Source organism: Sparassis crispa (genome assembly GCF_003851025.1).
Source record: "Sparassis crispa DNA, contig_000011F, whole genome shotgun sequence".
Classification (NCBI taxonomy): Eukaryota; Fungi; Basidiomycota; class Agaricomycetes; order Polyporales; family Sparassidaceae; genus Sparassis; species Sparassis crispa.
In genome coordinates, this window is record NW_020939757.1 from 743,404 (window position 1) to 758,727 (window position 15,324).

The following is a 15,324-nucleotide window of genomic DNA, read 5'->3' on the forward strand; positions in this document are numbered from 1 at the left end:
GATTGATTAATATACTCCCGGGTGGCCTCCGGCGTTCGAGAATTAGATAGAAATCTACCCACCGCCAGACTATTAAAGTTCGTAAGTACCGGCAGCTCGCGGCTGGCGTTACGAGGTAATGATACCAGGGGTAATCATCACGCACCTCGGGTGCCACGAGATTTCTAACTAGATCCAGATATGGTCGACCGTCTATGGCTGCGCGGACTCGCAGAAGAATGTTCGTACACTCAACGCCCTCCAGCTGCAGATGCTATGGAAGGTCATGGGAAAGTTGTGCGTATTTGCGTGAAGAGAAGGTCGGTTCATGATCAAGTCTCACGCTGAGTTCCTCGAAGAACGTGCCACATTTGCTTCTGATTATTTACTGCTCTCTTACATCGTAATTTCATTATTCAAAGAGAGGAAAGCCTCGCGCAAGGGCTTGGGAATTCTTGAATACTTCCAGCGGGGCCTTTGATTGACGCATGGCCGTCACAATGTCATCTGAAGCCGCATCATGTCGGGTTGTTATATTGAAATCCAGCTGTGTGTGAGGCCCATCATGCGTACGGCCGAAGCCTGGCTCTCAACACAGCTTATCACAGCCAACAGATGCACCTACATGTCGTCTTGGTGGGTCTCCGGGACTAGGAGAACATCTGGTCAGACGCGACGCGAACAAATCGCAGATAAAGAGGCCATACGAAGGAATCTAACTACGTCTTCCACCCTTCTTCGCAGCAGGAGATCCTTCTAGTTCCCCGTTGTCACTTCGCAAAGAGGAAGGTTGCCATCTTTCGGGATCCATCAAACTTCGTGATAAGTTTTGGGAGTGAGCCAAACAGGATTCTATTCACTGTACCCCAGACTGCAGTTGCCAGGGAGTCCGAACTATTTCACTACCCCGGCTGCGAGTGTAGGCGAGGCACCACATCTTCCCTGTCGAGAGAGTACGTGACAGAACCTAACTGTATGCGCCAAAACGCCATGTCGACCAATCCATCCACAATCGACGCGCTTAGCATTGAGCGTTGATCCGTGATAGCGATAGAGGGAGGTCATGGGGGTATTAGGTTGGGTACAGTCTCCGCCATCATCTAGCGAGACTTCGTCGTACGGTGGCTTTCGGTGGAATGCTGGCTACAGTATACATGTTGGGAGCTGGTGTTATGTAGATTTGGATCGGAACACCACTTCGGTATGCGCAAGTGACTAGACGTACCACAGACAGCGGAAATCGAACGTCCCTTTCCGTCCATCTTCCCAGTCCAAGCCTCGTAGCTACTACCTTCTTGCACTTCCCAGGGCCCTGATGTGCAGTACCAGTATGGCAATCGTCCCGAATAACCAATTAAAACGTCATAGGTTCTCTTGCACCAGGTATCCCCAAAAAATAGGTCCGCATGGCAGGGCTTAAGAGCAGGGAAATCTGTCAATTAGCCCATCGGAAAAGGGATTCTTCACTTGGTGCTGATTTTCCAAAGGAATGCGCAAGTATTCCGGTAGAAGTTCGTCGACGGAAGCTCTGCGGCCGAAGGAATCGTCTATACATACGAGTACAACGTCAGCCATTAGTGAGTCGACAAATCTAGAAATGACCAACCCGTTCGGATGGCAAGTAGCCAGTTACGACGTTCCACGCAGGAAAATGACTGGTAACGAACTCATCGTAGGAGGAAAACTGAATGCTAAACTTCGAAAAAACGACGTTAGCGAAGTCGAGTTGGTGCTACGTATCTAGTAGTCTCCTTGCTACTCCAGCGTTATGCGACCTCAGGCAGATTGAAACGCGCGATTCACAGTAAGTCTCACTCACTGCATATATACCAAAATAATCCCCAGGAAGAGGAAAATAAGAAGAAACAGCAGCATAGCCGGAATCGTGGAAGGCCAAGTCCAGGGAATTAGATATACCCAAGCATCTGTACTGCATCAACGACAGTAACTGAGCTACGAAGTATATCAAGATGCGAACGTTCAAGACACCAAGGTCCCATCGGGGACGCAAACAAGAAGTTCATACGAATTGGTGTTCATATGGGTAGTCCAGATGAGTACTCGTGTGGACAAAGGGCCGGAAAGCGCTTCAATAGGGTTGAACGTATTGATGAGGGACTCGGGGCCATGATAATACATCCGAAAAATGAGTTTGGTAGCCTCAGGTACCTTCAGACCTTGAACTGCGATGATGGAGTACGTACGCGTTCACCGAAACTTTCCCCGTAACTGGAAGATTTGTTTCACATATGTCCGTGAAGCTCTTCTTCAGAAGCTGGATATTGACCTTCTCGACGGACTCCATGCAATAGGAACATGTCACGCGCAAGACGACCAACTCCAGTGAAATCAAATAGACAGTGAAAATGCCAGCACAACAGAAGCGTCTATCATATAACATTCTGTTGCCCTGTAACTGTGTGAAGTAGCATAAATCGAGGACGCTGCAAATGGGTGGTCGTGGTTGAAGTCGAAGTCATGCTCTCAGTATAGTCACCACCACGACCCTCTTCCCTCAAGGACGTCCTCCCTCGTCGTCCGCCTAAATTTGTAGTCAACAAGGTGAGAAAAAACACCAGGCGGCATCTGGGAAATCCATCCTTTAACCTAGGTGTTGAATATTCCACAGCAGAGTCGGGACTTCAGGTGGCGAACGTTTGAATGCCCATATCGGTTTCGTTGTTCAAGCACCCGGAATACCTCCAAGGACGGGAGCCATCTCTCAGTAAGTGCCTTCCAGCAATGACCACATCTCGTGCGCTTTCTCTGACATTCGCTTGCTCTCTCTGCATAGTAATATAGCCATACATTGCCCCGCACCACCACAGTCTGTCGTGCAATGGCCACAACAACCACTTTCCAACGACCTCTCAAGGGCTCACGTATATCTTCCTTCTATCCGGTGAAGACACTACCGCCACTTTCCTCGCTCGACAGTGCGTTTCAGCTGCAGGAATACATCTCTCTTCTCATCCGCCGCGACGTGCACGACGTGGACGCAATCGTGTCTGTGCCCGAGAAAAGCAGCTCCAGAGACAGGGATGCCGAGGGCGGTGACGAGGATGCGAAGCGCGAGAAGGGCATGGACAAGGATTCGGACGGGAAGAATGACGTCTCGGTCGACGAGGCTTGTTGGATTTACGAGCAGTTACGGTGAGCACAATTAAGTTGGACGGCAGGATGCCTACTAATATTGCGCAGCCGTATTGCGCAAGACCTTTCGCATCCGCTCATAACAATGCTTCAGCAAGAATGCACGCGTCAGACCTGTCCAGAAATGAAGGCGGGCGAATGGCTCTACCTTTGCGTTGCACATGGAAACGATGGGGCCATGGAGGTATGATAACGACCGAGTTCTCATGCATTCCAATATTTATAACTGGATGTCGCAGCAATGTTGCGCAATTGACTATATCTTACATACCCTCGACGGCGCAACAGCCCTACTCAACTCCCCACGCGCCTTTCCCTCTCGGTACGTGTCGTATATTGCCTTATTGCTCACTACTTAATGATTCTACGTAGCCTGAGTATTCCCCCTGCATCACACCGGCACTTCTCCTCCCTCGCACGCCGTCTCTCCCGCATCTTCGCGCACGCATACTTCCACCACCGCGCCGCGTTCGCGCAAGCCGAAGCCGAGAGCGCTCTGTACGCCCGCTTCCTCGCGCTCACCGCGCGCTTCAATCTCGTCCCCGTCGAGTTCCTCGTCGTGCCCCAGCGGTTCGCCTCGTATGTAAATGGCACAGACGATGACGATGACGAGGAGGCAAGAAACAAGGAGGCGGAGCCCCCACGGCTTCTCGGTGCTGCAGTCGACCCGCGCAACTTTCGCGAGCTGCTCGCGCGCCGCGCGGAGAGCGAGTCAGGCGACGCAGGGCCGGGTGCCACACTCGGCCCCGGCAACCTCGTTGAGAACGCGGAGGGACGGGAGGCGAGCCCTGCGGGTCCTCGCAGGATCGGCCGGAACAGGACGGACACGATGGTCCACAGCGAAGCGGCTAGTGTCATAGAGGAGTTAGGGAAGGGCGAGCCCGAAGTCGCACCAGAGGCCATTGAGGAAGTGGGCGTCTCGTCTACCGTTCCAGTGGAGGAGTCCGCTCAAGTGGGACTCGAATCGCAGCTTGAGCCTGAAGTACCTGACGCGGCCGCGCTGTCCGAGGTGGAGACCGCAGAGACCACTGCGCCCCCGAGTGAGGAGCCCGGTGCGGCGGTGGTAGAGGAAGAAGTCGATGTCACCGCCGCTGCGGAGGTAGAGTTATCTCCTGTCGTGGAACCAGTTGAGCCAGCTCCAACACCTGTATCCGTGGAGGAGTCGCCCGCAGAACCTGAGCCACAACTGTCTTCTGAAGCCATCCCCGATCTCTCGATATCAGAATTGACGGTGGAAGTCAAGGCGCCTCACTCCGAAGCATCGGCGACTCTCGAGCCAGTTACTACCATGGAGCAGTCGCAAGCAGAGGAGGAAATCACAGCACCTTCGGAGGCTGATGAGGCGGCTGTCGTTGTCGCCGAAGAGGTCGTGACGCTCGCTGAAGCAGTGGCAGAGGTAGATGTGGCATCGACTGAGGAGTCACTGGCAGCACTTGCCACACCAGAAGATTTTCTTGAGGTCCCGTCCGAAGCTGAAGCACAGATTCCCGCTACTCCTTTACTCGAACCTGAGGTTGAAAAGTCAGGCATTTTGGCTGCAACGGAGGAAGATCCGGAAGCCGAGTCTCAGACAGAGCAACCCACCGCAGAAGAAATAACCCACGAAGCCGCCGCCGTACCTGCCTCTCGCCACGCTGCGCCCACGTCTGACCCGCTGGACGCCGTGGCAGACCCTGCAGGCGAAGACGGCGTCGTTCAAGGGCAAGAGGAAGGTTCTGGCGACGATGCTCTTGTGAAGGCTGCGGTCGAGACACCTGAACAGCTGGCTCCCAGCGGTGCAGAAGCAGAACCGGAAGTTTAGGCTATGCCCGTATAACGATGTTAACGATGTGATTATCCATTCTCCTGGTTGTCGGAAGCGATAATATTGGATATATCGTGGTTCTCCAGCTCCAGCGAACGCCGGGGCAACTCCCCCAGAGTGACAAAGACAGCGGCGATACACTGAGAGTACGTCTGACAATTTGAAAGCATTCTAGTACGCGCTACATCTACAGCATTCGTCGTTCCGACAACTACATACGCAAATTACAACACACCTACACGACCTTCGGCTGATGGGATGGATATCTAGAGGGCCTTGTCTGTGTATACAACAGGCTAATCTTCCGGATGACAGGAATATGTCGATAGATAGGAGCTTGATGCAAACGTCTTATTGACAGGGAGAAAATGTCATTATAAGTCGTTAAGGAATGCTCTACCCATAGTAAAGCGCATGTAAAAGCCTTCAACCGTTGTCTTTGTGTGGCCTGTGGCCTTTGCCTTGATCTCGCAGAGTTCGCGCATTGCGACGTCCCAAGGAAAGCGGCTCCACTTGACCTTCCCGGCAGCATGAAAGTCGTGGACATAGGCATAAGATGCACGGACTCTTGTCATTTCCTGCTCTGACATGGATTCCAATTGTTGGGGGTCAGGTTTGCTGGCAAACTCCTTGGACAGCCGCCGTAGTATATCCTGTCTGTCTTCGATGGCCATATCGGTAAAATTGCTGCTAGACTTGTTGACAAGCACTCGAGCCTTCCATGACTCACGAGTTTCCTCGACGTGTCGCTTGATCTCCTCGAGCTCTTCTTCAAACCATGGCGAGTTCCTTTGTTCCCGCTGCCATCTCGCTCGAGCAACTGCGTCATTCCAAGGAGTGGCCAGGTCCTTGTCTAGGGTCAATGTACCCCCAACCTGCTCGAATTGCCCTTGGATCTCCTTCAGCTTCTTCTGACTTTCCTCCTTGAATCGCCTGCAGAGCTCGTCCATGATGAATCTCGGAAGGTGCTCATTGCGCCGCAGATGGAGTATGTTTGAGCCATTGCGCTCATTGCGCTGACGGTCTTCTGGAGTTTCCTTCCACTCTGGCAAGTAGCCCTTGTACTGCTTGAGATGACTGGAGTATTTTTCGGGCTTGACTGAAACACCAGTCTTGATGCCATCCAACACAGCACAGAACCTGCAACAAAGGGGCTTGTCCATTAGCATGGGAGACAACTTGAAATGACAAAACATACATGTATGCCAGAAAGACCGTGATTTCATGACCATAGCCGTACTTGTACGATGCATTCTCCCACATCGTAGAGTAGTTACCTACAGCGGCTGTATCCCCACGTAATGGGCCAAGAAGGTAAGATTGCAATTTGATGATGAGGTCCGTCTCGGTTGCATTAGCAGTCTGTGTAAGGAACTGTGCAACTGTTGTGTCGTCCTTGTCGAGGCATCCCTGCACTGCTGGTGGTTCTCGAGCATACCTTGCTGGATCTGCATTGACAAATTGGTTGACAATTTCTGGCTGCCAGTACACCTCCATGGTGTCACCATCATAATCACCTGTACAAGTGTTAGCAGAGGACTAAACATTACAATTAAACACTAACCTCCTCCAGTCATGCTTGCAAGATGACGTTTCAGGTCTGTGTCCCCATAGAAATGGCTTTTGGTATTGACAACAATGACATCTACATAGCCACGCAGTTTCTCATGAAAGACAGCTTTCACCTGAAGTTACTCATATCAATGCAGATACAACAAACATTGTAAAATGATCACACTTTCTGTGCATCAGTCCGGACTTTGCAAGGATGGCGGGTCACCTGGGATTTATGAGGATTAGTACAGTATAGAAGGTCAGAATCATGCAACAAACCAAGACATCTCCAAGGATGAGATCAGTCATGTTGCCCTGCTGATCAACCAGGTTACGATGGGAGCTTTTCACGTGAACTTCATTCGGTCCCAAGACACCACAAGGATCTGCTCAACAGTAAAACAATGATAATACCAGATATGAGGGGTTGTACGAACCAGGGACAATGAATGCGGTGCAAGACATTGGGACTTCAATCCGATAGCGCGAGCCAAAGCTCTTGATGGTATTCTCGACTACCACACGCAGTTTTGCACGCAGGACAGCTGAGTTCTGTGGGGTGAAGCCAGAGTCAAGAAGGACCATCACCGTCTCTTCAAGGGTAGAGGGGCACCCGCTAATCTGGTCTGCCCACCATGCAGTCGAGTGGATGCCCATCCCATCAAGTCCATTGATCCCATCCTCATCATCCTCCTGCTCACGGTCTTCGAAGACATAGCCCCTAGCACGTGCAGTACCCGCAGCCATGCGGGCAAGTCGCTGAGCAATAACACTGCCACCACGACACACATTCACCCATAACTTGTACATTGCATTGTCACCTGTCCATGTCATCAGGCCGAGAACCTTCTCTGCCATGTTGTCATGCATCAGTGTGACAAAAACCTTGCTCGGCACATTGTTCTCGGCAAAGTTGATGATGGTCTCTGTGGACAAGTGTGCTGGTGTGGAGAGTCGGCTGGACCGCAGCACATCAATTGTCAACAGTGATTTATCGGCATCAGCAGGAAGATACTGGACATCCAGAGGACCTTCAAGGTGCTTGATCTTGATCTGAGATGGTCGTAGCCACACTCCGACCTCTTCAGTGCCGTGGACATGTTGATAGTCAGGGTGTAGCAGCAACATGCCCTGGATCAAGCAGAGAATTCACATATGTCAGGATATAATAGTATGGAACACACCTTTGCACCAGCAACACGACATTGAATGGCAGTGGGTTCATCCTGCCATTGAAGACAACTCTGCAGGTCACGCAGCACCCTGCGGCTAATAAAACCACAGCCATCAGTCATTTCCATCTCACTGGGCACTTTACATGGACCCTCAAAGGCATCACAGACTATGTCATATCAAATAAGGACAGGATTGTGATTGAACTACAGAAAGGGTGACTTACTGATTTCTGGCTCATATTTCACTTGGTGGGGTTCAAGTCTTATACCAGGCATGGAGTTAGACAGACCTAGGGCAAAACGGGCAGCCCATTTCACCATTGTCTCAATGACAATATATATTAGACAAGGAAGCATAATCAGAAATCAGCACTAACCTGCTTCTTGTTAACCTCCATTTGGTTGTGCCAGTTAAGAAAGGTCAACAATGACATTCCAGTTGATGCCTTAGCAGTCTGTACCCTGCTGCGAGGTGATGGTACAAAAACTCGAGTTCCATCCCATGCCTCATTAGTCTGGAACAGAAAGACACATTGGTCCTTTGCAAAAAATGCACGGAAGACCGAACCATTGATGATGAAGGGGCGGGCAAAGTACTGGAACAGGGCATCTCCCTCGCAAAGTTTGTTCCTTTTGAAGTAGATGTCCTTATGTATATGAACGCGCACGAAAGCCCATGAGCCGAATCGGCGCATAAACCGGCTCGAGGACCCTAGGTGAGCGTCCTCGAGGACAATCCGCAGCGCATTTCTTACTATTCTTAGTGCACCGGTGAAATGGATCTTGCCACCATACCAATCTGGCTCTGTCTTGGCAAGGTCGGGGTGGACCTGATTGCAGCCAATACCACCAAAATGGTCCTTCTTCCAAATCTCTTCTTCCTTGTCCAGTTCTTCCCATGGAAGCTAAGGAAGTGCTCAATGCCATTATGCATAACAGGCATGGAAAGGGACTGACCTTGGTAGCATTTTCTTGCGAAAATGCATATTCGAACCGGTCATCATCAGCCTTCATGGGTGATTGCCGAAACAACTTTGCTGCTTCCGGTGCAGCCCTGGTATTTGTCTTCAAGGACCGTAAGTCTTCCAATATCTGGATTGTTAACCAATCATAATCAAGGTCACGAGATACGGCAGTGGCAATCTGCCATTGTACACCTGTCGCCAAGCGTTCAACATAAGGTTGGAGATAATTTGAGTGTGCCTAGCACAATCCAGTCAGCAAGACAAAACATCAGTCAGTAGCTTGAAATAGACTTATGTCAGACTCACAATGATGACAGGGCAACATGGGTCATCTGGGCTGTGGATTTGGGGAACTTGGACATGTATTTGAGGGCATGCAAGCGATGAGAATAAAGTCAAGGAGGAGGAAGCAGAGTTAGTGCTGGACGAACTTGTGCTGGATACTATCTTCAGCATTTTCCGAGGTCTTGGTGTGTCATCCATATTTGAAGCACTGTGCTTCTTTCCAGATGACAGGACTGCAGGGACATCTTCTCCCATTAATTCTTCAAGTTCACCTGGATTGAAAATTGGGACCTCGAAGTCTTCTATTTGATTCAAGTCAATGTTTTCATGAAATTTATGATGCATGTATTCTCTCACCTGCTACTTCAAGCTCACCTGTATCCTCTGGATAAATATCAGACAATTTGGTGCAACATTCAAAACACGTGCTGTCTTACCTCCTACATGTGCATCTCCTGGTCCAACTGACACAATTTTAGGCAATTCCATGTGCATTTACAGTGTACGTGATGCTTACCAACTGCAGCAATCATCGAATCATCACAGAAGTCTGAGTAATGGGTAGTCTGATAGATTAACACATCAATACAATGCACAGAGATTTAATAGTGGAGCATAGTTGCAACTTGAGAAACACCACAGCCACTTGACTTACTTGGGAGGTGAGGGAAAATGCGGAGCTTGAGCGAGGTATCTGGGTCTCTGGTTCTGGCATGATAGTTTCTTGAAGCAAATGATGAGACCTGTGAACATTGAATGAGTGTGGCCCGCGACGCGACGCGGTCACGCAAACTTTCCCTCAGCTTAGCTTCAGAGGTTGTCGATTTGTCGATTTCGAATTTCGCCTAGGGACTTTGAATTGTAGCTGTCGACCGACGCGGTGGTACTCCACTGCCCACGATGAGCTCGACCCATCTTCAATATGGCGACCTCGCCACGCAGCTGCTGACGGAATCTCGTCGTTCGACGGCCACAGATACCCTTCTCAAATACAACGACGTCCTCGTCCGCTCCATCCTCCGCGAGCAGCGCCAGCTCGAGGATCTTCTCCAGACTACCCTCAATGCTGCCGACCAAGACCCGGCGGCGAACAATCCAAAAATGCCCACCGTACTCCTCTACCAGACAGCAATTTTGCGCAACAAACGATGTCTGCTTGCATATCACCACCACCGCCTGGAGAGGCTGAAGGATTTATACTGGTCCGTCGGCGGTGCGCTGCCCCTTCTGCTTTCCATGCCGTCTGCTTCTGCATCACAGAACGCGAATGCGTCCGGCGGTGGCAACGGTGGGCCCCCAGTGGACGTGCGCTCGAAACTCTCGCCGCACGAGGTTGATTTTCTGCGATCGTACGCGGTCTCACTCCTCACTCTCCGCACCGAGGCCTTTGCAGCGGACGCGCAGGCCGAAGACGTCGATCTGCTTGCTCCAATCACGCGTCCCCCGAAGGACCTCCATATCTTGGTGCGCGTGGTCCGCGACTGTGGTGTCGTCCACACCGAACAAGGCGCAATCGACTTTCGCCCGGGCCACAGGTTTTTGGTCCGCAGGTCGGATGTGGAGCATCTCATCATGCAAGGATTTTTAGAGGAGATATAGGAAGTATAGAAGTTCGGAGTGGGTATCTCGTGCAATTTTTCTGTGCTATCTCTGACTCATTACTCCACAAATCGTTAATTCTCCGGTGGTCAAAATATGCACGAATAAAGCTGGACAGGTTGCGCAAAAAAAAACAGGGACGAGCCACAATACGGAAGAGCGGAGAATAGCATAACTCGCCTGAATGCGTATCTCCGCGCACATCAAGCCCTATGCGCCGTCAACAGGTGGTTCCTCCCACTCCTCACGCGCCCCCTCACCCACGTCCTGAACGTGCCCTCCTCCTTGAGCATGCGCGCACGCGTCCGAGCGTTCTTCCCCTCCAGGCGCACTGCGAACCCTACCTTCTCTGCGACCCGTGCCCGAAACGCGGCGAGCGACTCTGCCTCGGGCACGCGGAACGCCCAGATGTCGTCCGTCGACGGCACCCACACCTTGATCACGATCAGCCCGTGCCGCGGGGCCCAGTGGTCCGCGCTGTCGTCGCAACTGTCCTGCATATCCAAGAGACTGGAGAGGGGCGGAGGTGTCCGGGCGCGTGGAAGGCGCGGGTGCGGGATAGTGGGAGGGGTATTGCACTCCTTGTCGACCAGCGTAACGATCTTCAGCAGTGCCCAGTCTAGTATGTCATTGCACATGGTGAGTCATTCTTGGGCTTGTCGACCAGCGTAACGATCTTCAGCAGGAGAGACCCCGCTGTGACGGTGCAATTGTATGGCGCGGGAGTGATGGGTATGTGGGCGGAACAGACTTGCCATTATGCCACAGCTGAGCCTTCGGATGACTAAAAATCTGTTCGATTATGTCGATGGGATGTGTGCCGGCAGGACATCGAGAGTTAAGGAAAGCATAGATTGTCTGATACACACTTGCTTGGGTATTGTATTCATCTGTAAATAAAGCACCTAGAAAATCGCCGAGGGTCGCAAACCCTGCTTTGCGCATACAACGTATCATCGCCAACAGCCGATCTTCGACTGTTACGGAATTATGCCAGTGCTTCGCCTGGTGGGCAGAGAGCTGGTACATATTCCCGTCCTTGTTGCTAACACCATCGAACAGTTTTGCCACAAAATTTAGTTCTACATTGGAGGGGAGTGAGGCCGTAATTGCTACAGGTGGATTCTGCTGTTGATATGATGTAAACTGAGATGGCGTGAAAGGGGAAGGAAGAAATAGGCCGGTGGGCGGGGTTGCAGCTGAAGACGGCCAAGGTGGTGTTGGGTTTTAGAGAAAATCTAAATTCAACAGCAGGGGGTTGATACCACAAATACACGATAGTAAATCTTACAAGCGCGTTACAAGACAAGAAGTCTCCCTCAACTAATATATACCGCAATGCAATGAGAGATCACCGATGGAAGGCAGACTGTCTTGGACAAGCCTCTGGTCCCGCTAACTTGCGGGACCCTGCGGAGTGGCGCTATACCGCACGGAGGCTTCGATGCCCGGAGGGAGGCACGGCGAATACACAGGAGGCAGGACGTCGGGAGCTTGCGGCTCATCCCCACCGGTAGCCGCAGGGTCGGATACCGCAAAACTAGGGGGTGCGTAAGACTGGCCTGAGGACTTCGATGAATGCGTACGGCGGGACCCCCGATTTCCCGGGCGCGTCCGGGAGGGCTAGAAACGGCACGCAAGGTCAGTCGTCCGCTACAGCGAGAGAACAGAAAGGGCGGCACGTGGGAGGTAGGCGGCCGCGTCGGGCCCTCCGAGCGCGTCTGGGTCGCGTACAGCGTCGGGCACTCTTCATCCACGGAGGGTTTCAGCGTGTCCAGGGCGACGTCGCCCTCCGCGGCATCAGCCTCAGCACCACCATCGCCCGCGGCGGCCGGGTGCCTCCGTCTACACCAGCGGCGCCACAGGAGGAACGCGACGGAGAGGACGGTGACGAAGCCGACGCCGCCGATGACGGACGCGAGGATCGTCTTGAGCTTCGCACCGGAGTGCGCGCTACTGATGATGGTCGCTGGGGGCATTGTCGGCATCGTAACGTTGCAGTAGGACGAGGGGGTGCCGTCTGTCGATGACGTGCAATCTGGAATATCTGCGGTACATCGATGTTAGTCCATGCGCGGATAAATTCGAACTGCGAGACAAACCCTCGAGAGCTATTCTCATAGCCGTGCTCGCATCCCATACTCCACTCTAAAATACACGTACCTGTCACTGACTGGCATAGAGATAAGGAACACCGCTGCTCACCACTTCAATGAAGGCCCATGCAGGAATTGCGGTTCCCGATGGAACTTGGTGCTGATATCTGCAGGGGATGTCAGATGATCCTGCTTGGTGGCATCACAAGAGACTTGAACCCACTGAGCATTGGAAATATCTGAAGACGAACAATTGGCTATCCACGTATCCCAACTGTGCCCTAGGTCGAATGAAAGCCAATAGGTGGAGAAAAGAAGGACACTCACGGAGACAGTTGGGCTTCCTGGCAAGCGGCACATGCGCTGATCAGCGAATACGATACTGAACTGCACGTACAGCGATTTGCTTGTGACTCGGTCGGACCAGGATATGTCGAGGACAGGTTCTGCAAGCTGCCTACAGACCATGCTGACAACATTTGTGTTGAAATGACCGGTAGAAATTCTGTGAAGCATGAACAACGTACAGGTATTTGCCTGGCATGCCCCGAAAGCGTAAGCGGCTACAAGACATGGACTCTGTCCCAATGAATTCGATGTCTACACGTTCTGAGACGGTGAGATTTCGCAGAAGACAATGGGATCACACTTACCCAGTTAGATGCGATTGGTTTGCACGTCGCATTCGTCGTCTGCGCCGTCACTCTGGAAAACAAAAGCAGAGCATATTCGATCCAGAGAAGCTCAAGAAACATCTTGCGACCACCTATACGCCACTGGGGTGGACGCAAAGAATATAACCACCGATGTTAGAGCAAATATAGGCCTTTGTTTTATCTGGAGCATGGCGATGAGGCAGTGCGAAGGAGATATGATTGATCTGGGAAAGGAGTGCCTCGAACTCGAGTCGAACTCTAACGTGGCGCGCCTAGCAAGGGCCCCGGCGCAGGACTCCGAGCCGCATCAATTGGTCTCGGAAAGTGGAATGCCGTACTTACTTTCCATTTCCGGAAGGTCTACTTCCTATCTGGGGATACCGAGGGTTCCTGAATGGTGCTTGGCGCGACGTCCGAGGATCAACACGGAGCTGCCACAGGCTGCCCCCTTCACTGATGGTGGCAGCGGTCTCGTTGCAGCCTTTTTTGAGCAAACTACACCGTCTGCTTGAGCCTGAGAGCATGCCAAACATCCAGCGCTACACCACATCAATCATCTATTCCAAGCAATTAATGAGAATTCCCATGAAACCACTCGGAATATTGTTCACAAATTGACAATATCAGTGAAACACTCTGAACGATATGAGCATGATCCGTGGATTGTCTTCCAGACGATAGACTCGTACAGAACTCACCACGAATTTTTCGCTCTCTTCTATCCGCTACTGTGTAGGATCCATATCGTGCCTTGAAAAATTGAAATCAGTTTCAGAGGAGAGGTCATGCGCACCACAATGTGAGGATCCATATCACGGCAGGCGACTGCATAATAGAGCCACAGGGCACTCATATCGATCATACCAAGGGGGAGGATCAACGAAGAACGCCACACATCTGTCAAACGCGAAATTAGCACAACACAGAAGCAGACCGGCGTGACCCCAATCCTCCTGATTATTCCGTCAACTATATCGCGATTGCGCAAGGGTACTTCCGCCCCCGGCCATGTAACCAGTTATCATGGTCGGACGGAGTAGGACAGCAAGACAGTAATAAGGTCCTAGAGAAAGCCACATCGAAGGTCCCGTCATCCAACACCAGAACGTATTGTGTCTGCAAAAACTAAGAGATAGGCCATTCCCGCCAAGACACAACAGCCTTCTCAGGTGTCAACAAGAGATGACGCAGTGTGCGAAGGGAACATCAACGGACGCCGATCAGAAGAGGTTTTTCACTCCTGTACGATACGAGATACGACCCGTTCTGGAGCACTCGCTTGGTTGAGGTGTTTGAAAAGAGGTCTGAGCAACGAAAGTAATGTGGTACGTACCAACCGCCGGGGCCCTCCGTCTTCAGCAATCATCACCCTGGCATGGGGAACACGCACGCACGCGATGAGAGCGAGGGCATGGGTCAGCGTCTGGAATGCCTCATGCGATCGACGTGACCGCATGTTCGTGTAAGACGAGGCGCTGCATCACGGAATATACGAGGGGTTGACAAGCGGAGACACGACGTACTGCTTCACAGTCAGCATTCGGCGGACGAAGTTGAGACATCCGAGGACATGGGCCTGTTGAAGGCTTGCCTGGGAACCGCAGGTAGAACAGCCTGTGTACAAAGGGCAGTCGAGGCAAACACTGACAAGAGAAAACGATACAACATCATACGTACGAGGAGTTGACGCTGCAGAGTTAGTAACATCCGCTCCAACTCGAGCGTCCATGGTCCTGATATGAGGACAGAGTCTTTTTTCCCTCTAGCGGCTAGGATGTCATAGAGGTTGGCAGCCCAGGACGCTGAGCGGTGACGTTCATTGAATTCGGACGACAGGCAGACGAGATGTGGGCCATTCAGGCCTCCTTGTGCAACATGACAAGCATCATGCCCTATCACTCACCCTACACAACCGATGTCACGAGCTTGGCAGATACTATGTTTCAATTGACCTAATCTCATGGAAGGGAGATAATTTACATAGACAATGGCAAGGGGCATGGAGAGGACAGACGAACCGGGTCAGCGCATAGCTACGGCTTCCGAACACTGGTCCGA

General features: G+C 51.8%; 5 protein-coding genes across 5 annotated transcripts; 2 read left to right on the plus strand and 3 right to left on the minus strand.

The window, feature by feature from the left end:
* Positions 1-2,818: 2,818 nt before the first annotated feature.
* Positions 2,819-4,933, plus strand: SCP_1102510 (hypothetical protein; the record flags this gene model as incomplete). Its single annotated transcript, XM_027762686.1, has 4 exons — positions 2,819-3,132; positions 3,181-3,316; positions 3,372-3,454; positions 3,505-4,933. The coding sequence occupies 4 exons, from the start codon at positions 2,819-2,821 to the stop codon at positions 4,931-4,933; spliced, it is 1,962 nt and encodes a 653-aa protein (XP_027618487.1).
* Positions 4,934-5,310: 377 nt separating this feature from the next.
* Positions 5,311-9,630, minus strand: SCP_1102520 (predicted protein; the record flags this gene model as incomplete). Its single annotated transcript, XM_027762687.1, has 15 exons — positions 5,311-6,076; positions 6,135-6,453; positions 6,501-6,621; positions 6,675-6,716; positions 6,770-6,876; positions 6,928-7,621; positions 7,675-7,832; positions 7,890-7,989; positions 8,043-8,570; positions 8,623-8,868; positions 8,937-9,187; positions 9,291-9,299; positions 9,353-9,379; positions 9,433-9,481; positions 9,571-9,630. 15 exons carry the CDS (start codon positions 9,628-9,630, stop codon positions 5,311-5,313), a joined length of 3,477 nt encoding a protein of 1,158 aa, XP_027618488.1.
* A 185-nt stretch (positions 9,631-9,815) lies between these two features.
* SCP_1102530 (DNA replication complex GINS protein) lies at positions 9,816-10,514 on the plus strand (the record flags this gene model as incomplete). Its single annotated transcript, XM_027762688.1, has 1 exon — positions 9,816-10,514. One exon carries the CDS (start codon positions 9,816-9,818, stop codon positions 10,512-10,514), a length of 699 nt encoding a protein of 232 aa, XP_027618489.1.
* Positions 10,515-10,717: 203 nt separating this feature from the next.
* On the minus strand, positions 10,718-11,152 carry SCP_1102540 (hypothetical protein; the record flags this gene model as incomplete). The annotated part of the gene is made up of 1 exon (XM_027762689.1): positions 10,718-11,152. One exon carries the CDS (start codon positions 11,150-11,152, stop codon positions 10,718-10,720), a length of 435 nt encoding a protein of 144 aa, XP_027618490.1.
* A 757-nt stretch (positions 11,153-11,909) lies between these two features.
* On the minus strand, positions 11,910-13,365 carry SCP_1102550 (hypothetical protein; the record flags this gene model as incomplete). The annotated part of the gene is made up of 8 exons (XM_027762690.1): positions 11,910-12,137; positions 12,197-12,561; positions 12,617-12,662; positions 12,720-12,777; positions 12,834-12,884; positions 12,938-13,079; positions 13,138-13,210; positions 13,264-13,365. The coding sequence occupies 8 exons, from the start codon at positions 13,363-13,365 to the stop codon at positions 11,910-11,912; spliced, it is 1,065 nt and encodes a 354-aa protein (XP_027618491.1).
* Between the last annotated feature and the right edge of the window lie 1,959 nt (positions 13,366-15,324).